General features: G+C 41.6%; 5 protein-coding genes across 7 annotated transcripts in view; 1 reads left to right on the forward strand and 4 right to left on the reverse strand.

Moving 5' to 3' along the window:
* Positions 1 to 107: 107 nt before the first annotated feature.
* LOC128264918 (MAP kinase-activated protein kinase 2) lies at positions 108 to 3,788 on the reverse strand. Of its 2 annotated transcripts, none has more exons than XM_053000636.1 (3): positions 3,653 to 3,788; positions 1,158 to 1,738; positions 108 to 568 (listed from the first exon to the last, which is right to left on the reverse strand). In XM_053000636.1, the coding sequence occupies exons 2-3, from the start codon at positions 1,714 to 1,716 to the stop codon at positions 135 to 137; spliced, it is 993 nt and encodes a 330-aa protein (XP_052856596.1). In that variant the 5' UTR covers positions 1,717 to 1,738; positions 3,653 to 3,788; the 3' UTR covers positions 108 to 134. The 2 variants fall into 2 exon arrangements, with proteins under 2 accessions (XP_052856596.1, XP_052856597.1); XM_053000637.1 differs by lacking the exon at positions 3,653 to 3,788 and adding an exon at positions 3,463 to 3,485.
* A 468-nt stretch (positions 3,789 to 4,256) lies between these two features.
* Positions 4,257 to 24,764, forward strand: part of LOC128264906 (uncharacterized) — a 31,756-nt gene continuing 11,248 nt past the window's right edge. The window contains exon 1 of the mRNA XM_053000619.1: positions 4,257 to 5,259. Within this exon, the coding sequence (XP_052856579.1) occupies positions 4,591 to 5,259 (669 nt within the window). The 5' untranslated portion in view covers positions 4,257 to 4,590. The remainder of the gene's footprint in view (positions 5,260 to 24,764) is intronic.
* Positions 5,645 to 11,090, reverse strand: LOC128264896 (carboxypeptidase B). The gene is given in 5 exon segments (XM_053000608.1): positions 5,645 to 6,257; positions 6,260 to 6,642; positions 7,143 to 7,296; positions 7,362 to 7,793; positions 10,738 to 11,090. Coding segments are annotated over 4 exon segments (1,335 nt in total). The 5' UTR covers positions 7,768 to 7,793; positions 10,738 to 11,090; the 3' UTR covers positions 5,645 to 5,865.
* LOC128264893 (carboxypeptidase B) lies at positions 14,389 to 18,177 on the reverse strand. 2 transcript variants are annotated; one of them, XM_053000605.1, is made up of 4 exons: positions 17,710 to 18,177; positions 16,697 to 17,035; positions 15,854 to 16,217; positions 14,389 to 15,242 (listed from the first exon to the last, which is right to left on the reverse strand). In XM_053000605.1, the coding sequence occupies exons 1-4, from the start codon at positions 18,110 to 18,112 to the stop codon at positions 14,453 to 14,455; spliced, it is 1,896 nt and encodes a 631-aa protein (XP_052856565.1). In that variant the 5' UTR covers positions 18,113 to 18,177; the 3' UTR covers positions 14,389 to 14,452. The 2 variants fall into 2 exon arrangements, with proteins under 2 accessions (XP_052856565.1, XP_052856564.1); XM_053000604.1 differs by lacking the exon at positions 16,697 to 17,035.
* Positions 18,898 to 24,484, reverse strand: LOC128264883 (fibrous sheath CABYR-binding protein). The gene is given in 7 exon segments (XM_053000587.1): positions 18,898 to 19,418; positions 20,082 to 20,607; positions 20,672 to 20,813; positions 21,952 to 21,990; positions 21,993 to 22,139; positions 22,210 to 22,435; positions 22,438 to 24,484. Coding segments are annotated over 7 exon segments (3,408 nt in total). The 5' UTR covers positions 24,472 to 24,484; the 3' UTR covers positions 18,898 to 19,124.

The following is a 24,764-nucleotide window of genomic DNA, read 5'->3' on the forward strand; positions in this document are numbered from 1 at the left end:
ATTGTTTAATCTTTAAGTAAGCTTTCAGGTAAGACTACACTTTTAGACTACTCTGAAGACTTAAAACTTTTTTAACGATTGACCCTGATTGAAAATTAACTATTGTTTAAATCCTGAAATAAAATCTCTATATATTAAGCCAAAATCCCCACCTGATCATAGTCCACGCGCATGGTGGCCAGTGAGCGCGTCATCTCCTCCTGCACTTCCGGCCAAGTTTCCTCGCTCTCCTTGAGCATGCGACCCGTGCAAAGTGGCGTCTGTGGAACGGCATTGAATTGGGCGATCCACTTGTTGCGGATGACGTCCTGGATGCGCAAACGCTTGCTGGGATCCACGTTCAGCATGCCCTTGATCAGATCCTTGGCCGCCGGGCTCACGTTCGTCCACTCCGGATCGGGAAAGTCGTACTGGCCGGTGCGGATGCGCTTTTTCATGCCCGGCGAAATGGCCATGCCGTTGTTGCTGTAGAACGGCGGGAATCCGCACATAATGATGTACATCACCACGCCCAGCGACCAGATGTCGCAGCTCTTGTCGTACTTCTCCGGACCCAAAACCTCGGGAGCTGTAAAATATGTTTACGATTAAAATATGAATACTTAGATAGAACAATTAAAGAGTAAGCTAAAAACATAAAAAAAAGTCAGGAAGTAGTTTACAAAATAACTAATGTATATAAGGTAAGTATAAATAATAAACAATAAACTATCTACACTTATGTGTAAATGAATAGATAAACTATTTCATAAGCTTATCAGCAATCTCGTTAAGATTTCTTGCAAATTAAGTGGGTCGCACGGTGCAACTTTCAAACAACACTTTCGCAAGTGGAATTGAGAACAAGGCTGAATAAAATTAGAGAAACTATAAGGAAAGTTCACCCAATAAATTATGCAACGAGGTTGCCACAGAAAGAATCTCTGGTGATTTAGAAACACCAGTTAGATGTGTGACATTGCATTGTACCTATTCTCCATTTTACAATCAGTTTTGTGGCACATGAATATAAATCAAATTAGTGTCATGCAATTTCCGGCCAGGAAAATGCCACTGCACAGTAAACAGCGGTGTTTTAACAATTTTAAAGCTGTTCCTCGTGACTAATGCGGTGATTGACATGATTTTAAGACTAGAAACAGGCGAGAGGCACTCACCCACGTAATAGGGAGTGTAGCAGGGCGTCTGCAGCGTGTCATTGGTAAATGTCTCCTTGGCAAAGCCAAAGTCCGTCAGCTTGAGGATCGCATTCGGCTGCGAGGTGGTGTACAGCAAGTTCTCCGGCTTGAGGTCGCGATGCGCGATATCGCGACTGTGCAGATAGTCTATCGCCGCGCAGATCTCGTGCATTATTTGGGCCGCCTCGCGCTCCGTGAAGGCGCCATCCGCCTTGTCCTGGATGCGCTGGAAGAGCTCACCGCCCTCCATGCACTCCATGACCACCAGCAGGCACTTGCGGCCGCTGTACGTGTTCTCGTACACATCGATGATGTTCACAATGTGCCGGCATCCGCTGACCCGCCAATGCAGATCCACCTCGCGACGGGCCTTCTCATTATCCAGCAGCACCTTGAGTGCATAGTTCTGTTTGGTGCGGCGGTGGGTGCACTGCACCACCTTCCCGTTGATCCCCAGTCCCAGAACCGTGTCCGAGATCTCGTAGTCGTCCACCAGGGCGGTGGTCTTCGGTTGCCGTTGGTTCTGCAGCGAAAGCATTCTGGAATCGGCTGATCTCTAACTGCAAAAACAGAAATGATCAGTTATATTATCAATTTCTGTTTATCATTTAAATAACACAGATTACTTTGCATATGTTTCATTTGTTTTACTAAAAAACTGCAAAAATATAATTTAATTTTATTTGTTAATATTAAATAGATTTTAAACTGATTTAAAGTTGCTTAAAAAGGCAATTATAATCAACATATGCAAAATCTGTTCATAATAAATCAGTTTTCCAACGAACATTTTTTAAATGCTTGCAATATTAAACATTAAGCTAACTGCTTACAATTTATTTGTAATTAATCAAAACTTAAACTTATTGTTATTAAATTTAACAGAAATTTAAGGCCTGGTAAATTTATAGTCTCTTACTGATTCAAACATGAAATAGAAATAAAATATTTGTGCAATTTTAACAAACTATGAAAAATAAACATGACCTTAAAGCAATTAATGGTCATACCCTTTCCACATATTAATGGTCAATACACACCCAATTGTGGTTAACAATTTATTGGCAACTTATTTGTTTAATGCTTTTGTGGTTCAATTGAGGTTCTCAAAAGGTAGCTGCTCGGAAGCAATAAATTGTATTTAATTGTAATCTTTTTTTAAAAGTGAAGTTCATTTAAGCTAGGTGTGGGGCAATTGACTATTTAATTGCTAACAATTTCGTTTGCGGGTGAAGTGTTTGGGGAATCCCGCTTTTTTTCCACTGCTTCCCATTTATTCTTATTTGTTTTTAAGAGAAAACCTTATGATGTCAGGGTTTCCGGGTTTTTAGCCCGCATTTCATTTTAAATAACCATTTGCCACAAACAAACCGTTTGGCTACTAAACTCTTGGTTAAAAAAAAGAAAATTATGCTGTAGATACGAAAAACAATCTAAAACCATTAGAAAAGAGAAGGAAAATAGGCACCGAAAAATATTAAGTTATAATCCTAGCAATAACATTATGCTTAAAAATATGTATTATGGTCTGTTTTATGTGGTTTATTATATTTCCTTATATTTAATATCCAAAGATTTATAATTATTGAAAATTTAGTATTTTTGGGTACATTTTGGATGGTACATAAATAAAAAGTTTTAAAAGTGAATTTAATACAATATTTTTAAAACCCAAAACATGTTTTTGTTTTTTTGATAATACATTTCCTTATACGATATTTATTTAAGCGTGTAAAGCTTCGTTTTTTTTTTAGCTATCCGGCCTTATATATTGATATGCAGATCCAAAATAAACTCGAAGCGCTGCGATCTCTCGACTCGATTCAAATTGCATGCAAATAGACTTACAGAAAAGCAGAAAAAATATAAAGAAAATCAGGGGACGGGGCAATGGGTGGGGTGGCTTATTAAACCCACACTCGCTGCATATTTCCATGTTTTTCCGGGGAAAAAAAGAACTGTTACACAATTTATTTTTACGGGGAAAACGGGAAAACATTGCATATGTTCGACATCGGTAATCGCTAAATATCGATAGGCGCTACAGGGCAATTGTGTGCGTGCGCGGTTCTGACGAAATTAATGCTTCATTTTTTTTGTTTTTGTTTATTTCTGGCACATTACGCATTGCCGAAAAAAAAACCTATTTTTTCTCTCCTGTAAAATTGGTTAATTAACGCGTATTTCACTACCCACACACACACACACACTTGCACCGAGCAGCCCGCGCACACACATTCACGGATATCTATACAAATGCAAACAATGCGTCATGTTTTCTCACTGTTTAACTAGCATTTTCTATTTTTCTGGTTTTCACTGTACACGGCAGTACATTTTTTTATCTTGTTATCGCTTTTCGATCGTTTTCAGGTGGCCCAGATTTTTGCTGGCCCCGCGATTTAATACGACTGCCGACCGCTCTATTGAATATATCCCGCTTTATCACCTGCTGTTCAGCTGATCGTATTTACCTTTCGGGTATTTATTCAGCGTGCTATGTAACCGGACGAAAAAAAAGAACAACAACCCGAAATTTATAGTTATTTATGTGTAAATGCCAAGTAGTGTGACCAGGCGGCTCTGAATGGAAAATACTAAAAAGTGTCGTGAGCGGCGATTGTGCCGTCTCTAACGAATTCAATCGATGGCTTGGCTTAAAAACGTATCGATTAAATCGAAATGGAAGTAAATTATTTGTATTCAATTGCAATATGTTTTAAAGTAATATTTAATTCCTGAAATCGTTTAATCAAAAACCTGAAAAAACCCTTTTAGAGTTTGGTCAAATTTATTGTAAATTGAAAAACAATTAATTTTTCTATATAAAAGAATTCAATGTATAATTTTCCAGGTAAAGTGTTTTGTGAAATAACTAAAACATACCATTTTGAAAAGTTTATATTAAAAGATGGATAAAGGAACAGACTGAGATGTTGATATCAATTTGTCTGGTAGTGCTTATCAACTATATATTCTTTTAATAGTCGGAAATGTCCAATATAGTGCATTACAAAATTCGGACCAAAGTTATTAAGCCCTCAGAACTATCGATACATTCGATTGTTTTCCTGGCAAGCCGTCGTGGCTATCGTTGCCCTCCCATCTCTACTACCTGCTGTCTACAATTAAAAAGTGGTAAATGTTGTTGCCACGGCCAAATTGACGATGCGCCGCGTCCGCTGAGCCTCGTGTCCGCACCCGTGAGGACCCGTATCGCATCCCCGAGATCCGTGCTCTGGGACTCCGGAAAAGCCACCAAAAGACCCAGTATTCCGACATTTTTCGGTTCCCTTTTTATTGGTTTGTTATTGGCAAACGTACTCGCCAGGATATACCAGGCAATATAAGATAAACAGAAGGTGGAAAAGTGTACAGCTCCTCGCCAAATTTCGTTACGGATAACGACGCTATGTCGCAGGTGCTCAGCCCCCACAAACAAGGCGTGGCAGAGGCGGCGGACGGGCTGGACTACACGAACAGCAGCTCGATCATCGAGTTCCTGGCCAAGGAGCAGGACTGCGGTGGCCTACTGACGGATCCGGATCCGGAATCAATTTTCCAGGAGGTGAGTCGCCTATCGGACAACACGGACATGAGGTCCGTGGACGAGCTGTTGCAGGAGGCGGAGCGCCTGATCCAACAGCAGTTACGTCTGGGCGGCATGGTCCCGGAAATGCATACCCCCCAGAAACCGCTTGGATGCGACGATGCCATTGCCCCCGGCGATGGGTCCTCCTCATCCCCGCAGTCCTCGCCGCACAGCAGCATCCGACTCAACACACGCTATACCCATCGCATCGAGCATTTGCCCGCTCCCTTGCCGCCAAAATCTGCCGGAATCAATGGGAAAATCCGGCCAAGATCCGGTTCCAAATCCTCGGCATCGCCCACATCCGTGCAGACGCCACTGGACAGCAACAATGGCTGTGGCTTTGCCGCCTTCGTGGACAACCTGCCCTCGGCATCGGTCATTTCCGAGGAGTCCACGCCCAAGGACATGGACATGGAGAACCACACGGCGGCCATGGCGCAGCTGCAGATCCAGCTCCAGGATAACACGGATGACGACGAGGACACGGTGAGTTCAAAGGTTTTAAATACGTATTTCAGGGCTCATCTCACCAGCTTTTGTTCTTATTAAATCTTATTGGTTTGGAAATGGTTTAAATCCATTCATATTCCAATTTGATTGATATTTTTGGGGGGAGATCTGCAAATCATATATGATTTGGATAATGGATTTATGTTTCACATTTAGTACTTATCTTCGATCTTATCCAAAAAATACCAACTAAAAATTAAATAAACTAATGCACCATATTTGTCAACCTGTTTTGTATTTTGCAATAGAGAAAGGGTAATTAATCTGTATTGTTTGTTTAATTGATTGATAGAACGTATATTTATTGAGGTTTCCATTATGAGAACCTCTAAAACCGCCAAAAAAAAATCCCCAATCGAACTATAGTAATAAATAGCATAGCTTTCGTTTATTGTCCGCCGTACGAATTCAAAGAATACAGCAGCCCACCCAAAAATAAACACACTCTCTCACGGACCCAAACACGCAAACAAACCAACATAAATAATCCTTCAGGCACACATGCAGTTCAAACACACAAGGTGGGTTGTAAAAAAAACGTATTACAAATTATACCAAGATTTGGAGCAGATTGAGCCGTGTTCAAGTAGATGAACTGGGGCCAATCGCCTGGGCCACCGTTTCCGTCACTGTCCAGCCCTCGAGAGCTGTGTCCTTGATGAAACGCGGCGGTAGGACGAAGCCGTATGCGCCACGATCCCTTAGCTCAATGGTGTACACATATTTGACGTTTAAAGCGGCACGACTCCAGTCGTCGGAGCCACCGCCTGCGATTCCCAGTACCTCGTGGGTAACGGCCGCTCTGTACGCCGTGCCCGTCTTCTGGACAATCCGCTCCGCTGCCAGGCTGGCCACCCGCTGCAGGACACCCGCATCCTTGACCTTGACGGCCTTGTAGGCCCACGGATAGACGATCATCTGACCGTAGCTGTGGAACGTCAGATACGCTTCCAGATTGTACTTTCGCTTCTCCAAAACTCGGCCACCGCTCGCGTTTCCAGCTCCGAAGCTGGCGAAGATCCGCGGTAGGTGTCGCTGCAGGGATTCGTCGATGACCCGTAGCCATTCCAGCCGATGTCAAAGTTTCGGTTCAGATCCACACCGTTGCACTGGGCACGTCGCGATTTCGAGCGATTCTTGCGCCACAGGCGATTGGTCGTCCGGCTGTACTCGTAGCCATCCGGGTTCATCACCGGCATTATGTACCAGGTCAGGCCACGGATGTGCGCCGGCTGGTTCTCCCAGTTGGACATCAGTTGGTACAGGATGAAGGTGACCGTTGCGGGACTGATCCATTCGCGGGCATGGATGCCGCCGTCGATCCACACCTTCTTGTTCTCGCGGGGATTTTCCGAGATTCTGGGGGGTTATATAAAATATATTAGTTGGTGGAATAAATCCAATCTTTTGGTTAATTTTTTTAAAGACATCTTAGGCGGTTTTCGTTTCGTTTTCACAAATTCCTAATGCCTAAAAGTAGACCTTATGTTTTTAAATTCGCTTTAAAATACATTATATATTAGAATACTTTTGGGCAGTTTTTTTTTTAAAGTTATTTAAAATATTTAATTGTAATGTAAGGTGTTTAATATAAATATAAAGATATATTTTTGTTGATAAATATTACTTCTAAAGTGCAAAATTTGAATAAGCTAGAAATTGCAAGCATTTCTTGTCTCATAACTTAAAAATTGAATTTAAAAAAAAAGGTTTTCATGTTACTTTATATTCGCTTACATTCCTAAAGAACCTGATTGTCACAGCTTAAAGACGTATTTTCCGTTAGCATTTTCCTTAGCTAATTAGTTTCAATAGTGCAAAAAACGTTTTTTTTTCTCAAACTAAAATGAAACACCCACCTGAGCACTTTTAGGTCGCGACCCTGCTCCGTCTTGCCAATAGTATACAATCGCACAATGTTGGGAAACTTGCTGCGGATCTCCCGCATAAAGCTATATATGGTGTCCAGGTCATGATAGTCCTTCCAGTGCATGCTGCTCCTCGCGGACTTTTCTGCGGGTTGTGAAGTATTGATAAATATTTAAAATTTCCATTAAATGACCTGACCCTTCACTTACTCGTTCGACTTCCGTGCGCCATCGAAGTGGCCTCAATGCCTCCAATCAGCTCCTCGTCGATCATGGCTTGGACATTGTGGGACAAAATCTGGGGATCCAGACGGTGGGCGGACAGAAAGCTACGTGCCGCCTTCAATTGATCCCTGGCAATGGAGATGTCCAGAAACTTGGAGTTCTCCTTCCATATGTTGCCCCCGAACTTCTGTTCCAGCATTTGTCCCACGGGCACGCGGTGCTGCATCGCCTCCGAGATGTTGTAGATCCTCCAGAGTTGCGCCTCATCGTATCGCTGGGGAATCTCATTGACATCCAGTTGGGTGAGGTTGGAGGGCAACTCGTTGGCTAGACAGGCCGCTATCAGTCCCATGAGGAGCAGCATCAGCAGATGAGTTTTTTGCGTAATCATTTCGTTGTGTCTATCAGCAGGTTGACCTGAAAAATGAATTCCGTAATCAGTTATCAGCAAATGAGATGCTTACCAAACAAAACAATTCCATTTATTTACTTCTGATCAGTGTTGAATTAAAAACTGACCTTGCAAAAACCCGTAGTCTTTTACCATAAATTTTGCTTATTATGAACACATTGACGATCACGATTTTTATATTGTTATTGGTTGAGTCTATTGAGCCTCTAGTTACTACTAACAAACAGTAATGACCATTGGCAGCCGATTGTTAAACTCTAAAGGTTAAAATAGTACACGCTTGTTTAGTTTGCAATAAAATCACGCTATTTATGGCCAAAGTACTTGCCTTTTCAGACTCACTTGAGCTGGAAAATAAACAAACCTTGGCTAACTTAGTAACAGTGAAAATATCACATCTATTTGAGACATTTCTAGAGCTCATTTGCATATGTTAAACACTGCTAAGTGAATTAATAAAAAAATAGTTATTAAATTCCTTTAGTAAACTATTATAAATGAGTTTTAAATCTAACCTTGTTGATAGTTGTGATATACGTTTTACAGCAATTAAAATGGAACCAATCGTACATCCAACCCAGTCGTTCAGGTAGCGAGAACTGAATGCAAAACGAAACTAAAAGCAAACTCCAACTGGTATCAGTGAAAATAATTGTTACAGAAAAATTTCGTCTAATTGCCGGCACAAAAAAAAATATACCAAAATGTTTCCGTTTCATTGTTAGTAGTTAGGGTTATTTAGATAGATGAGTTACTCCCCGTAACCCTGCCTTTTTGTGTGTGTTGCCATTGCCAATAAGTAATTAAAAACAGTAGATAGCGTTAATGGTATTGGAAACAATTTTGAATAGAGAAACACATATGTGATGGGGAATTTTCTTGCCTCATAAAGGGTTTTTAAGCTTTTATCAAGATAACAAAGAGAAAGGAATAGATAAAAGAATTTCTTCTCTTTCTGTTGTAATAACATTCTTCATTCATCTTCACAATAATAGAAATGGCTTTTCAATTTCAAAATATTGAAGATCTAGATACAATATACAATATACAATTTTTGAGAGGTTTTAATAAATATCTTGTTTTGTGGGTGTATCGAAACTTGCATTCTAGACAGGCAACAACCATTATTATCAGTATACAGCCACTAAACGAATTTGCATTGTTTTATGGATTCTAGCGGCGATCGATCAATCGATCGTTTGGATCGTTCGATCCGTGAGTTCTCCCTGAATTCTCAGAGTTCCGGGGGCGTGGGGCTTATTTTGTTTTGTTGACTCAACCAGAGTTTCGTGTTAATGTCCCCGCTGCTTTGTATGCACAATGATAGATGGGATTTACTCAAACTGCGTCTTAGTGACTGGTCCCTAAGATCTAGATTATGGGCAAAGAAACTTTTCCTGCTCTTCTTACGGATTTCGAAACGTCGTTTTTAACGCTTCTGTGCTAATTTCCCTGGCCCGTTTTTTTTTTTCTTTTTTTTTTCTTTTAGGTTTTGTTTTCATTTTGGTTCTTTTTTTATGGATGCGTATTTGTATTTTCGTGTTTATTTTCTTTTTATTGCCAGGCAGAAAGTGGCACTTGAACGGTGGAGAGGGTCGTCTCCGTTTCACCGAGTCTCGTAGTCTCCGAACTCCCAGAACTGGTTCTCGGCTCGGATCTGACGGGCCTCGAATCTCGAATCTCGGATCTCAGATGTCAGATCTCGGGAGTCGAATGTGGAGTACGAACAGTTTCGGATTGGGTTTCGCTTTGTTTCGGTTTCAATTCGCTGCTGTTCACCTCGACCTTCGTGCCCCCCGTTCTCCTTCCATTAATTCAGTAATTTATACCTGCATGTCATTTCGAAATGTAAACAATTTAAGAATACATTGTAAGATCTGTATCTGAAGCCGTGCAAGTAACATTTTGCTCCTAAATCTACTTCAACTTTGAACCAATGTCAGACCCACATTTAAGTTTAAGTTAATCCGACAAAGGAACTCACTTCTTCAATCTTAATTTTGTTGTGTCTGTTTATTTGTTTACACAAACTTTTTTCATATTTAAGGAAAACACAAAAGTTTTTTTTTATTTTCTAATTTTAAAAAGCTTTTTGAATACGGATTTTCTAAATTCTTACTGTAGGAAATTGTGTTTGTCAAATTGTATTTTCTACATATTGGTAAATACAAAGTTTATTTTACTTATTTACATTTAAATCGTTGACTAAGAGGCGTATAAGCGCACTTTCCTTAAAAAAAAAAAATTAACAAAAAACACCAAAAAGGTAAAAACCTGTTGAAAAATTATACAGTTGCATTTTGCACTTCCGCATTGGAGTTACAGCTTTAGTTACTCTTATTTTTATGTAACGAGTTTCGTTTTTTATGATTACACTTTTTAAGTTTTTAGAAATGTTTGTAACATTTGTTATTCTCTTTTTTTTCAAACTTTCTTCTACATATCTTGCATTCCATTTTATCTTATAACTTTCAAACCCTTTTCCATTTTATCAGCATTTTTCTACTGCAACAAAATCTCGAACACTTATTCATTTTTTCAATTACGCCTCTTATTCTCCATTCTTATTTTATTACAATCTTCACCCTCATTTTCCTGCAATTCTTTTTTACTTACCCTATCTATATACAATCTTCACCCTATTCTACATTCTCTCACCTTTTTCATGTGCAGTCACTCAACTTTCTTCTGCAATCTCAATTGCAATTCTCCTTGTTATCTGCAGGCTCCCTTTCTTTTCTTCTCGCATTCTCCCCTCCCTTTCGTCTGTAATCTTCGCACTTTCTTTGATCAACTCCTCACTTTCTTTCGAATTCTTCTCCCCCTTAGCATTCTTTTTTTTTTGAGTTGATAACCATTCTTTTTACACTTTTGTTAAATTGCTTTAATTTGTTATGTATTTTTGTGTTTTTCACTTTTGTATTTTGTTATTGTCTTTTTGTCACTTACTGTTTGTTGTTGTTGGGGATGCTTGCAACGCTCTTTCAGTTCTTCTTCTTCCTGCTGCCGGCTCTTCAAGCGAGAGAGTGAGTGCAATTTGCGAATGTGTATGTGTGGGAGAGTGTTCCCGCTTTATTCGACTTCAAACTTCGACTAAATGCTGCGCTTGTATGCGCTTCAATTTTATATTGCCGCTTGCCCGCGCAAGAGAGCCAAAAAAAAAAAAATTAAAAAAAAAAACACCAAAAAAAAAAACACAACAATCGAAAACGATAACAAAAAAGGGGAGCCCCTAGTATGCTGCAAATTTTGCGCTGACCGACGACCGATCTTAAAAGCGATCGTCGCGTAAATGGAAATTGGAAATGGAAACGGCAGCGACGTCGGCAGCGCAGCAGCAGAGGCGGCGGCAGAGAGAGAGAGAGAGAGATATATAGAGAGTGAGAAGCTCCAATGCTCCACGCATTTGCACTATCTCCCTTCCACCCACGGCGACATTGACACTTTGGGCGTATTCAGCAGAACAACACAATCACTGATCACTGATGGATCCCTTACGTTAGTTCTGCTGAACGCGTATGATCACTGATCATGATGAAAACATTCGTCCATCATGATCAGCAAAAAGGCAGCGTAAAAATAGTACGCTGCCTTTTCTTGATACAAGTTAAAATATCTGCTAGCGTACATCTATATCGATAAGAATAAACGGAAAAAGGAAAACGTAAGCAAAGTCGTTATTTGCAAGATTTTTTTGATTTTGAAGTACAGCGACAATAGAAGTTTTGTGGCCTCACTGGGCCAGATATTGCTTTCAGCTGTAAAAAAAAAATAAAATAGCCACATACAGTCTTTCTTAATACAAAAATATACTCATACCTGCACTTGTCCATTTACATTTTTTTTTATTAAAGCCTAGTACTTAGTTTCGTCAGCGTAAAAAGTTTATTCTAGCTAGTGTGACCGAAGTTTTGGTCTCACGGTCTTACTGTCAGTCAGCTGGGCTTGTTGACAAACGGAAAACAATTCAAATTTAACCCGCCAGCTTGCAACTATAATTAATTATTATCAATACTGTAAATGTATATGTATTATTTTACAATGTAAAATTATGAATAATTTTTACGGCAGCGATTCCGCATCATGAGCGTTCAGTAAAAAAAACTTGATCACTGAATTCTGATCCTTTAGTGATCAGTGATCATGTTGTTCTGCTGAATACGCCCTTTGACTTGACCAAGTTTTTACACACAATTGTGATGCCATTCTGGTCTTAATGAAAAAAAGAAACGAAATTTAAACCTGAACATAACTATACGGTCAAAGCAGGTGTTAAATCTAACAGTGCAATAAACGGTTAACACCGACGGGGCTGCCCACTTGTGACAGATTATGTCACGGGTTCAGTTAAAGAATTATTTTTCTCATACTAAAAACTTCCAGCAATAAAATGTGGACTTGATTCCCATTAAATTTATTGTTGAACTGGTTTTTTTGATTTCCTTTTACAGAAACAATTTATGCAGCATTGACGTACTTTTGCTAATATGTCTTTGAACTACAGTGATCGGAAATTCCGGGATTTTGTTTACTTATTTAATATTCTCATTGCAAAAAAGGCCCGCCATTCTTTCTTGTTATTATAAAACAGAAACTGAATATATTGGTTTGGCAAGTTCAAAATATCCTATATTTCCCTCTCTTTCCGACTGCAGTTTGATTTTTGAACACAAGTGCGATTGTAAATTGGATTTACAATTGTCTCACAAACTTTAAATCACTGCGTGAGTGTGTGTGTTTGTTTAATGGATTGGTGTGATTGTGTGACGGGGCGATTTTGACCCACTTGGCGAGTTTTACTTTCTTTTGCCTTTGATCACCTGCCCCGCCCCGCCGCCCACACTTAAATGTATTTTGTTTGTTTTTTTTTTGCCGCCAGGCATTATTTATTTTTTATTTGTTTCTGGGTTTTTTTGTGGTACCCAGATTTTCACTTTTAACCCTTTTTTCGAGAGTGTTGGCCACAATGGAAGATTTTTTCAGGGCACCTTTTTGTGCGCTGCTGGTTCATTGAACAGTAAATGCTTTATACACCAAAAAAAATTAGAATTTCGAACAAAATAAAAAATGTTAAAATGGTATTTATTTATTTTACAATATTAAGTTCTTCTGTTTTCTCTAAAAAATGTATATTTTATATCTTCTAAAACTATCAAAACAGTTTCAGTTTCAAGGGGTAAACCAAAAATTTTCCCGTTGGTATCAGATTAAAAAATATAAAAGTTCTAACATATTTTTATTCTTTCTGTGTACAATTTTTTATCCGTTCTCCAATGGATTTTGTTAGGAAGATTTTGTTATTACTCATCTATACATATTTGTTTAATACAAATTTTAAATTTTATTTTTTCATATTTTTGGTTTATTTATTTTATTTCTCAAATCACTTTCTTCGGAAGCTTTGACTTTGACTTTGGCGGCAGGCGGCGATGGCCGCGGGCCTTTCGCTTAATTTCTATATGCATGCACAAAATAAATCCAATCAAATATGCAACAACAAGACAAAACTAAAAAAATAAATTAAATAGAAAAAAAAAAAATAAACAAAACGGCAAGAGCTGAAAAACAAAACATCGTAAGCGTTGTGGTTTGAGCTTACTGGTTTTAAAACGCGATTGAAAGTGAAAGTTGGCGCTTGCTCCCGCGCTCTCTTTCGCTCTCCACTGCCGACTCTCTCTCCCTCTCTCTCTCTCTCTCAGCTTTCTATTTGATTTGCTAAGCATTCTTTTTAGTTTTATTCGCCTTTTGGCCAGGTTTACATAAGATCGTTAATGGATAATGCCATTTACGATATGCGCGATTGCGAAATCATTAAACGAAAACGGCAGCAAATCAAACACGTTGCTAACGGCTCTCTTTTCACCGCCCACCACCCACCACCCCCCGCAAAGAAAGGGCCCGAAGAGAGTGGAGAAGATAGTTGCTCACACTCCGGAGAATTCGATTTTTAGCCCGCATTTCGAAACTGTTCTACGCGGGAGCTTTGCTTACCCATTTTAGCCTGAAAGTAGGCAGTTAATATTTGATAAGAAAATATTTTAGATGCGCTTACGATTTATGTATTTTCATCAAGTATTGTGGTCTTAAATACTTTTAAGATAATCTCTTTATAGATCGTTAAAAATATGATATCTAAGTAAACCTAGTTTTTTCTCTGTTCTTAGGATACAAGAACATATTTGTTCAGTTTAATGAAGATTTTATCAAAATTATTATATATTAAAAGATATATGTTTTCCCAGCTAATAAATATATATATTTTTATAGCAAATTTGATTAAAAATTAAATACAATAGCCTTCACCAATTATTATTAGTTCAAAAAGAAATAGATAATATTTTTTCAGTTTCATAAAGATTTTGCCGCAAAAAAACAAACATACATAACAAATAAATAGTTAAATATATGTATAGAATAAATTAAATACAATGGTTTCTAGGGATAGCCTACCCCAACTATCATTTGTTCAATAGGAACTAGTCCATATTTGTTTTATACACATTTAATTAAATAATTAGATAAATATAACCTTTTAAAGAAGGATAAACATATATTAATAGAACAAAAATTAAATACAATGGTTTTTAAGGGATTAGGATAGGCTATAACATTCGGGTGCTGACCAATGGACTAATATATAAAGTGAAGTTGTAAATGTTTGCTTTTAGTGCAACTGCTGGGCGATGGTGCGCATGAATTCGAAGACCTCCTCGCCGGATTCAACGATATAGTGAGGTGGCAGCAGATAGCCGTAGCGTCCCTGATCCTTGAGGAACATGTTGAAAACCATCTGGGGTCCGATGCGATCCTGCACCCAGTCGGCGGAGTTTCCAGGCCGTGCCAATTTCTGGCGATAGCTGGTGCCTGCCGAGTATTCGGCCTGGTTTAAACGCCTCAGTGCGAGAACTGCCCTCCTGGCTGTCTGCTTCAGATCCCTCTGGTTCTCCGTCACGTAATCCGCATCGCCCCAGGGATATGTGATGGCCTGGCCATAGCCACCCAGGGATACATAGGCACCTAGATACTCCCGCATTCCGGAGAGGAAACTTCGCAGGGCTCGGCTCTCCGGCTCGGAGAAGCTTTCGGCGCCGCGATAGAGATTCTTGCAGGGATTGCTCGTTGATCCGGTGCCGCCCCAGCCGTACTCGAAGTTCCGGTCCAGATTCACGCCGTAACAACCGCTTTCACTGTCGAAGGCCCGATTCTTGGTCCACAGGCGATCGGTGTGACGCGAGTACTGGTAGCCATCGGGATTTGCCAGTGGCAGGAAGTACCAATCGATGCGGCGCATCGCCTTCTCCGCCCTCTGACCCTGACCCTTGACCTTGGGCCTGCCCCACAAATGGGTGAGCTTGGAAATGGCGTAGGTGAGGGCGGCAGGACTCAACCAATCCCTGGCCTGCAGTCCTGCATCCACAAAAACGGCCCAATTATCCGGATTGCCATTGGAGACCCTTAAAAACAAATCGAAGTGGGGCAAAAATGGTATAAGAGTAGATATACTGCAGCGGTCATGAAAATATTAATTTGTTGGCTTATGGAAATAGCAATCAAAACTGGTTTTTAAGCAACTTTAGAATTGGTTTGTGTATTCTCAAGAAGCTAAAACTTTAAACTAAATGGGGCACATATAAAAATCCTCATTTATCATAGGCATAATATTTTGAAATATTAAAAAAAAATTGTATTAAAAAAAAAATTAAAAATATTTGTACTCTTGCACAAAGTGCAGACAAGCAGAGTTTTAATTATTCTCTTTAATTGTTCTCTTCAACAGTTTTAATTTTTCTTGAAAAACTGAAACTATGCGTATCTAATGTTTTTCTAAACTTAATTCTGTTGATTGGTAACTTAAAAAAAAGTTTTCCTATGCCTTAAAGGTATGTTTTTGAGCATTTACATTGTCCCTCTACTATTATTATGACCGCAGCTGTATATGTGGGTGCCACAGAAATCTTTATATTTGCAATCCGAAAGTTGGATTATCAAAATTAATCGTATAAAGGTCTTTTTAGCATTACATTAGAACACTTTTTCAACCGATTTCATTTTTTTTTAAACCCACCTGATGACCTCCAGTGGTCTTTTGTTGCGCGTTACCCCGATCTGGATTAATTCCACATTTTCGGAGTACGTTTCGAGCAGCGTTTGCAGGAACTGCTGGATATCCGCCTGATCGTGATATCGTCGCCAGCTCATCAGGGATCCCGGTCTTTCCATCCACGGCAGCGAATTGTTACGCACCGAATCCAAGGGATGCTCCACGGCCGGCACTTCCACATATGTCTCATCAATGGCCGACTCGATGTCGTCGATCATTACGTTGTAGCTAAAGCCCACCTTTTCCATGAACTTCCGAGCATCGGCCACATTGCGCTGTTCGATGAGGATGTCGATGCCATCCTGGTTGATATTCCATACCTCGCTGCCTGAAATAAGTTGGTTTACATTATAAGTCAATAAAATAGAGGTTTAGAAAATGCTTATTGCATATTTAATACAATTTATATATTTGATTTTAACAATTAGACATCAAAAGTCCATCTTAAATGGGTTTTCCATGCCTAATGTTATTATTTTTCATATTTTTTTCAGCCCTAATGTATTATTGTTATAAAAGGTCGAACTCCCTTAAGAAAAAATTTTTAAATTAGGTTAAATGAACATTTACAAAAATTTGCAAATGAGAAAGCAGGAAATAAATTTTGCATATTTATGAGTGTCATTTTGCAAAAAGTTACGTATATAGTTCACTAAGTTTTAGATTCAGATTGTGTTATGCTTAATTTACTTTCGCAAATATGAAGCGACTGGAAACGTGAGACAGGCCTTTAAAAAATAATGTTAATAGACCTATTTGATGACTAATATTGTTGATATTTGATATTCTCTCGTGTGTTGTTTATACCAAAGTGCCGCCAAAAGGCCCTGAGTTCGGGCAGTTCCAGCCGGGTTTCGTGGATCTTCCATAGCTGAAAGCCGTAGTATCTCTGCACATGGCTGCCATTTCGGTAGCGTCTGTTGATCTGGAACGAGGAGCCCGGCGAAATAAAGTCGAATCGGCGCAGATCCAAGGGCGACAGCCACTGAAGGCCCTCGAAAGTGGACTCATACAGCTCGCTGCTATTGAGGGTCAGAAGGGCGAGGGGCAGGCCGGAGATTCCGGATATCTCCGGCACGGATACGCTCCTCCAAAGCAGCAGCTTTTGGCCAAAAACTGATCCGATCAGGGCCACAAACGTGAGCGCTTCTAGCGGCTGCATCTTCGAACTAAATCTAACTCGGTTCTGGGTTCTGGATTCCGAACTTCTGGGCTAGCGGTTCACTGATTTATGCCAAAAGCCACAAATTTATTCGTGCGAATGCGTGCTCAGGTGGCCGAGTTGACCTGACCTGCCCTGACCCCTCCCTAAAACCCGCCTCTCGTTAACACAGACGGGGTCAAGACAATAGCTCTTAGTGTGTTTATCAGTAAATATGAAGGAAATATGAGAGTTTATAAGATTCAAGCAGTGGTATTACATTTTATAGTTCAAAATCATAGTTTTTATAAAGTGTACGATACTATATTTTCAAAGAAGGAACAAATTTAAATTTTAAACAATTATTTTAAATAATCTATTTTTTTTCGGTTATAAAGATCCACTGTTTAAACATGTTTCAGAGTTTCAAAAATGAAATTACCCAAAAGGGTTTTATTTTTGTTAAATAAAATAACCTTTGACCTTTTTTTTTGTCGAAAAAACCGGAAAGAAAGTCATTTAAAACGAATTGGGTTTGAAAACTAAGATTATCGAATAACTAATAATAATTATTTTCTCCACCGCGAGTGTGCTTCTAGGCTTGACAATTTCTCTTCTTTTGTGCGGCTTGGCAGACTTTTTGATAGCCCCTCCAGGGCATTTTGTTTACTGGACTCACCGAACAGAGCGACCACCTCGTTGAATTGGGCATCCGGTGAGGCCACCACCTGCCGCTCCTCCCCAGCCTCCTCCTCCTCCTCCTCCTCTCGCTCCGCCATGGATGAACCTCGGGTGGCATTAAAGTTGAGCTTCCACAGTTGCGCACCTCGATACCTCACATAGTTGGCATCCAAATCGCTGCGAAGCTCCGAGATTCTACCGCGTTCGGATGCGGGATTAATGGCCAACGGGTGGAGGTATCTCAGCAGGTGACCCACACCGCCGCCAAAAAATGGTAGCCTCGTTAACCGATTATCGGTGCGGGCTAAATCCAGATAGTTTCTACCGCCAACTTGCTCCATTTTCGCGGCAATTAGCAACACCAGAGGCAGCCACGCCCACTTCCAGAGGCGGAGTTGCATTTATAGATATAATTTCAGAATTTTTTAGCAGATTTCGTAGCTTGTTGTGTGTGGTGCGATCGATTGGACAGTTGGTGCGCATTTAATGCGTTCGCAAATCGATTTGTGAGCCTCAGCCTCCGGCTAACGGCTTCCCGCGTTCTCAATTCTCAAATCTATATTCTTCGTTCTCTGTTCTCCATTCTCCAAGCTACATTCTCCTCCTCCTCCGCCCTTCTCCATTTCCTCATAATTCGCCCGATTCCCCAATTAAGGCCAACGCATTTGCATATTGACGGAATGCCGCTGGTTTTGATGCTTTTCATTTCGGACTTTTACTTTGGGTGAAGTGAGGCGTGAGCTACTGTCATACTGTTATACTGTTATAATCCCTAGAAGAGGGCCGCTTCTAAATCTTTGAAAAGTAATTAGTGTTCATATTAGCTATTAAAGTTGTGCATTTGGTGTTACACTTATTTTAAAGAAATATGAATTTCTTGGTCTTACATTCTTTTTTTTTTTTTTTTTAAGTACAAAAAGTACAAACATTTAAAAAATTTTGTTTGTGTTTTTTTGTTTTTTTTTTCTTCAATGCATATTGATTGTCTTCTTTTGTTTTGATTATAAAAGGCTTTAGACGGTCTTGAGCTAATTAAAAATCTTTTGAACGAATAAGAAAAGGTCTTTTGTTTTTAAACATTTTTTTTAACGATATAAACAGTATTAAACGGTAAAATTTTGCTGTCTGCTTTACTGTTTTTTTCCAGTGTTTGAATTTAATGCCTACCAATTTGAATAAAAGTATGTTTTTTAATTTTTAAGTTTTTTAATTTTTCACTTCTTCAATAAACATTTTTCAGTCCATTTTGATGAGTTTTTTGTTTTGTTTTTGTGTGGTGTCTTTTGTGTGTGTGTTCAATTTGTCTAGTTACAAGTAGAATAAATAAATAAATAAATAGTATTCATATAAATAGCAAAAAAAAAATCAAGTAGGCTGATTTACAAAAAATCGCATTGAACTAAGTGGGCGGGACTAGTGGCGACGCCTCCGGCCGCCACTGCTGTTCCTGGCCACCGCCTTTCCGCGTCCCTGGGCAATGGCCCTGGCCACGGTGTCGGCAAAGGTCACTCCATCCTTGCCATTGTACTGGATGAAGCGGGCGGGCAGGACGAATCCGTACCGGCCCGTGTCGCCCATCTCGATGGTGTAGGCGTACTTGATGCCCGCAATGCCCTTGGCCCAGTCATCGGAGCCACCGGCAGCGGGATACAGAGTGGTGGCGGAGGAGCCCACCGTGTACTTCACGCCAGTCGACTTGGTAATGCTCTGGGGAATAAAGAATTAACGAGTTCATTAGCAGGAGCTTTTAAGGAGTTGATTTTAGAATTTAATGAAATTACAATGCAATTTAATAACCAAGATTCTATGTTTAAAGAAGGGTTTTAGGTGAGGTTTATCTCGACAAATGTTAACAATAGATCTGCTTAATCGTTTACAGCAATTCAAAATTAAAAAGATTAATTAAATTTTGCATTAAAATGCATAGATCTATGTTTTAAAATATAGAGATAAATTTGATTCGGAATCTTAAAAAAAATATCTTATTTATCCGTGTAAGAATTTTAATAAACGATTTTCCTTAAATTTGATATATTAAGTGATGGCTCTGTGACATCGTCTTTTGAAAAGTAAATAAAAAAAGTTATACTCTCTCAAAATTCTAAATTTTATAAATATTTAGAATTTTTTAAAAATTAATATTGAAAAATCCTCCTAAATATTTAAAGTTTTTTAAAATGTTTACAACTTTTTAGATTATTTCTACCAGAAAGCCTTTAAAGTTAAATTAATTTCCATTGGTTCGCTAAAACTTGTAAATAAATACATTAGTTTTAAAGTTTTTTTTTGCTTGCTAAACCGGAAACCATAGAACAATAGAAGAATTGGCTAGCAATATCTGAGAATTTATGTGTGATTTCGAAAACTCACCGTTCCCGCCTGCCGCGCCACGCGATCGAGATCGGCACGATCCTGGGTTAGCTGGTAGTCATAGCCCCAGGGATACAGGATGTACTGGCCGTAGCTGTGGAACGAGAGGTACGCCTGGAAGGTCTCCCGCGGGAAGCCGCTGATGAACTTGGAGATGTAGAAGGTCTCCGGCTCGGAGAAGGCCTTGCTGCCGCGATATGTCTGGGAGCAGGGGCTGGCGGAGGTGCCCTTGCCGCCCCACTTGTAGCCGAAGTTGCGATTCAGATCCACGCCGGGGCACTGGCGTCCATGGGCACGCATATTCTTGCGCCACAGGCGATCGGTGGTGTGGGAGTACTCGTAGCCATCGGGATTGGCCACCGGATGGATGTACCAGTTGATGCTGCGCATGTGCTCGGGCAGATCCTCCCAGCCCTCGACCAGCTGGTTGGCTATGTAGGTGACTGTGGCCGGACTGATCCATTCGCGGGCATGCATGCCGCCATCGATCCAAACGCCGGCATTACGGGCATTGCCATTGGAAATCCTTTAGGTGGGATTATATATTATATCTAACATATTGTGTGGTTAGAGTATTTGCCTGCACTCACTTGAGAATCTTGAGGGGTCGCTTCTCCACCGAGTAGCCGATGATCTCTGTGGAGCAGATATCAGGATAGGTCTTGGCCATGTAGTCAATGAAGCCGTGGATGTCCTCCAGGCGATGGTAGGCCTGCCAGGTGAGGCGGTGTCCTGTAATGCAGCAACATAAGATAAATATGATGCACTAACCCCTGGGGTTCGTTCAACCTGCTGTTAATTAAGGGGGGGGAACTATCCATGACCCTCAACTTGAACCTGAACCCTGAACTCTGAACTCTGAACCCTTCACCCCTAACCACCGAAGAAGGCATCTCCGTCTTGGCGTCGTCTGGCATTCGGCATTCCCTTATTTCTCGCCGGCTATCGATTAAACAATAGCGTCTTGCAAGGACCCAGGTCCTTTGCCTCCGGGTGCGTTCTTTATTTGGAGCTCATGGCTGATGGCTGATGGCTCATGGCTGATGGCTCATGGCTTGTGGCTCTTGGCACGTGGCACGTGGCACATGGCACATGGCACGTTCCTATGGCAAAGCCACTTTGCGCTTGATGACTTTTCACACGCCCCTCGCCGAGTGCATTAAATGCTCGTTTGCGGCGACACCTCGCTGGCCTATGCACAAAAAAAGGGGTGGCATCGGCCCACCGCCTGATTGCACCACCTGTCACTCACAAGTCCTTACTCCTCCACAAAATAATAACACAAATGCAAATATCCCTTTGGCCGTGTAAAATGTTCTTATTTGCCCCTGAATATTATTAGCAAGAGTTTTTGAAGCTTTGTTTGCCATCTATATCTATTAATAATCGAATATGTCTAACTATAATTAAAAAATCAATGCAAAAGTTTTGATTTCTAACTATAGTTCAGAAATCTGCTTATATTTTTTAAAGCATTAATTTGGATTTTTTTGAGTGTTCCCCTATTTAATATATTTTTTACTTGCTTAAAAAATGTACTTATCCTGTATTCACCCTTTTTAATTTGTAAAATCTTTTTCTTCATAATTTAATTCATTAGTTATGACATATTTATAATTTTGTTTATCTATTGGCTATTTTCTCTGAGTTCTTGCCATTCTTTCGAAATGTGTTATTTTACCATGGATATTTTTGACTGACTTTAAATACTTTTTGACACATTTTTCCTCAATTCAACTTGTTTGCTACTTTAAAAATATAATATTATTAAAGTGGAAACACTTATTTCTGGTTTATTTCTAACCCAAGTCTTATTCATTTCTTACTGAATAAACCCCATAAACTGCCAACTTTCTGCCCCATCACTTACCCTTTCGGTTCTGGAGCTCGGCAATCTTCTCCGCTGGGGATTCTCCTTTTCGATGACATGTTGCAGGTTGTCGATGAGCACAATCCGCGAGAGATTGGCAGCGCGAATGTGACGCTCGGCGGCGGCCAACACTTGGGGCTTCAGCAGATAGTCCACCTCCTGCTTGACCTCCTTCCACAGTTGGCCATCTGCATAGGTCAAAAATATATATAATTAGCCATCCATAGTTGTGTTAGTGATCATTGAGTGAGTACCCACCATATTTGGACTGCAGCTCGTCGGCCATTCGCTTGTCCTTGTCGGTCTGGACCACAATGCGCCACACTTGGGCGCCATCGTAGCGTCGCAGATGGGCATTGAACGGGGACTCCTCCTCCGTCTTGGGCAGATCCGCCTCCGTGGACTGCTGCTGCAGGAACGAGGCATTGACGTAGTTCAGCACACTATCCTGCACCTGGATGGTGGGTTGTGGCGCAGGCACCACCATGGAATGGGCATGGGTATGATGGTGGTCAGCAGGGACGACTCCACGGGCTTGGTTTCCTTCTCCACCTTCTCCACTTCGGGCTCGGTTTGGGTGGAATCGGATTGGATTTCATCTTGGGTTTTCGCTGGTTCTTCGGCTGGGATTTCAGCTAGGATTTCTGCGGGAATTTCAGCAGGGATTTCGGCAGGGATTTCTGCTGGAGTTTCAGCTGGGATTTCAGCTGGGATTTCAGCTGGGATTTCAGCAGTATTTTCAGCTGGTACTTCAGCAGGGATTTCAGCAGGAATTTCAGCTGGGATTTCAGCAGGAATATCAGCAGGAGTTTCAGCAGGAATTTCTGCTGCAGTTTCCTCAGGTTTCTCCTCATTGACAGCTGGCTGAGACTGGGCATCCAACTGGGGCTCCTCCTCTGGCTTGGCCTCCTCATCCGACTTGATTTCCTCCTCTGGCTTGGATTCCTCTACCGGCTTAGCCTCCTCCGGCTGCGATTCCTCTTCAGGCTTGGTTTCCTCTGGCGTTTCAACTGGAGCTTGGGCCATCTCAGCCTCTGGCTCATCGGCCAAGGTATGTTGGGGTTCGGTTTCGGTTTCCTCTTCTTTTTCCTGTTCGGAAACCTCGGGAATTGCCTGCTCTTCGGTGGCTTCTGTAACTGGCGATAGTTCCTCATCGTTTTCCTGCTCCTGCTCCTGCTCCTTGTTCTCTGAGGCCTCGGCCAATTCTTCGGGCACCAGGTTGTCCATGGCGGCGGTGAGACCATCTTCAATGCCCTCGACCAGGGTTTCCATCAGAGAAGCCTCCGTGGTGTCCACCTCGTTATCACTGGGCTTTGCAGCCTCGGCTTCTGGCTGGGATTCTGGTTCTGGTTGGGATTCAGCTTCAGGTTGGGCTGCCACCTCTGGCTGGACTTCCACTTCAGTCTGTGCTACAACTTCTGGCTGGGATTCAGCTTCTGGTTGGGCTTCTACTTCAGGTTGGGCTTCTACTTCAGGTTGGGCTTCCACTTCTGGCTGGGATTCAACTTCTGGCTGGGATTCTACTTCTTGCTGGGCTTCCACTTCTGGCTGGGCTTCAACTTCTGGCTGGGCTTCAACTTCTGGCCGGGACTCAACTTCCGTTTGGGATTCAGCATCATTCTGGGCTTCAACCTCTGGCTGCGATTCCACTTCAGGCTGGGGCTCAACAGCTAGTTGAGCATCAGCTTCAGCTTCAATCTCAGGTTGTGACTCAATCTCTGGCTTCTTTTCCGCCTCAACATCAGCTTCGTTTTGTGGATTCTGGGATTCCTCCGGCTGCACTTGTGCCGGCTGAGGTTCCGATTCCTCGGGCACCTGATCATCCATGTTCGCTTCGGATTCCTTCTCCGTTTCCTCATTTTCGGCCGGGGATTTCTCATCATCCGGCAGATCATCGTGGAGGATGGGAAGTGGTGACGCCTCGGTGGCCAGGTCCACGGCCTGCTCCAGCTGAGCCTCCTGGCTGAGGGGCTTCATCAGCACCACATGCTCCTCAATGGACTCGGACAGCTGCTGGGCGTCGTGCTCCGTTTCTGGCTGGGATTCGGCCACGGTGATGTCGCTGGGCAGCTCCACCAGCTGCATGGCCGGACTGGAGTCGCTCTCGAGCATCAGCATGTCGGTGGAGGCTGGCGATTCCGATTCGGGATCGGCTTCGATGGAGTTGCGATGCACATGCTCGGTGTCCTCCAGTTGGCTGGCCACCGTTTCGGGCACCAGCATATACATGTCCGAGGAGTCAGCGGATGGGATTGAGGTGAGTTTCATATCGTCCACGAGGACATCCTGCTGCTGCTGCTGCTGCTGTTGCTGGGATTGATCCGCCGGCAGCTCGTTCCTCTCCAGAGCCAGGCGATCCAGCGACATGGAGGTCGCCGGACCAACAAAGCCTAGGATTAGGAACAGAGAGCCGATGGTGAGCAGTGTTTTTTGTGGGGAAATCCCCTCGATGGCAGCGCTGCCACGCGATCTCGCGTTGTACATCTTAGCGGGATCTGACTGTGAACCGTAATGAGACATGTCCCATTGGTGGAGTGGCGCTTTTATACCAACGCTGGGAAAGTATTGCCATTTCATTTTCGATATTTCTCTCAGCCGCTCTGCTGCTCTGCCGCTGCCGCAGTCGGCGTCGCTGCCCGCTTACACTGGCCATCACAGAGTGGAACTTGTTATGTATGTTAATGTTTTCAGTGTCTCGGGCTTGCGGCTCTCTTCCTTGTGAGAAGCCACCAGTCCAGCGGTCTCTTATGTTAATCCCCCCACTCCCCGATCTTCAAGCAAATGTCATCGGCATAACCATAACCATGACCATA

The sequence above is a fragment of the Drosophila gunungcola genome, unplaced genomic scaffold (assembly GCF_025200985.1).
Source record: "Drosophila gunungcola strain Sukarami unplaced genomic scaffold, Dgunungcola_SK_2 000084F, whole genome shotgun sequence".
Lineage (NCBI taxonomy): Eukaryota > Metazoa > Arthropoda > Insecta > Diptera > Drosophilidae > Drosophila > Drosophila gunungcola.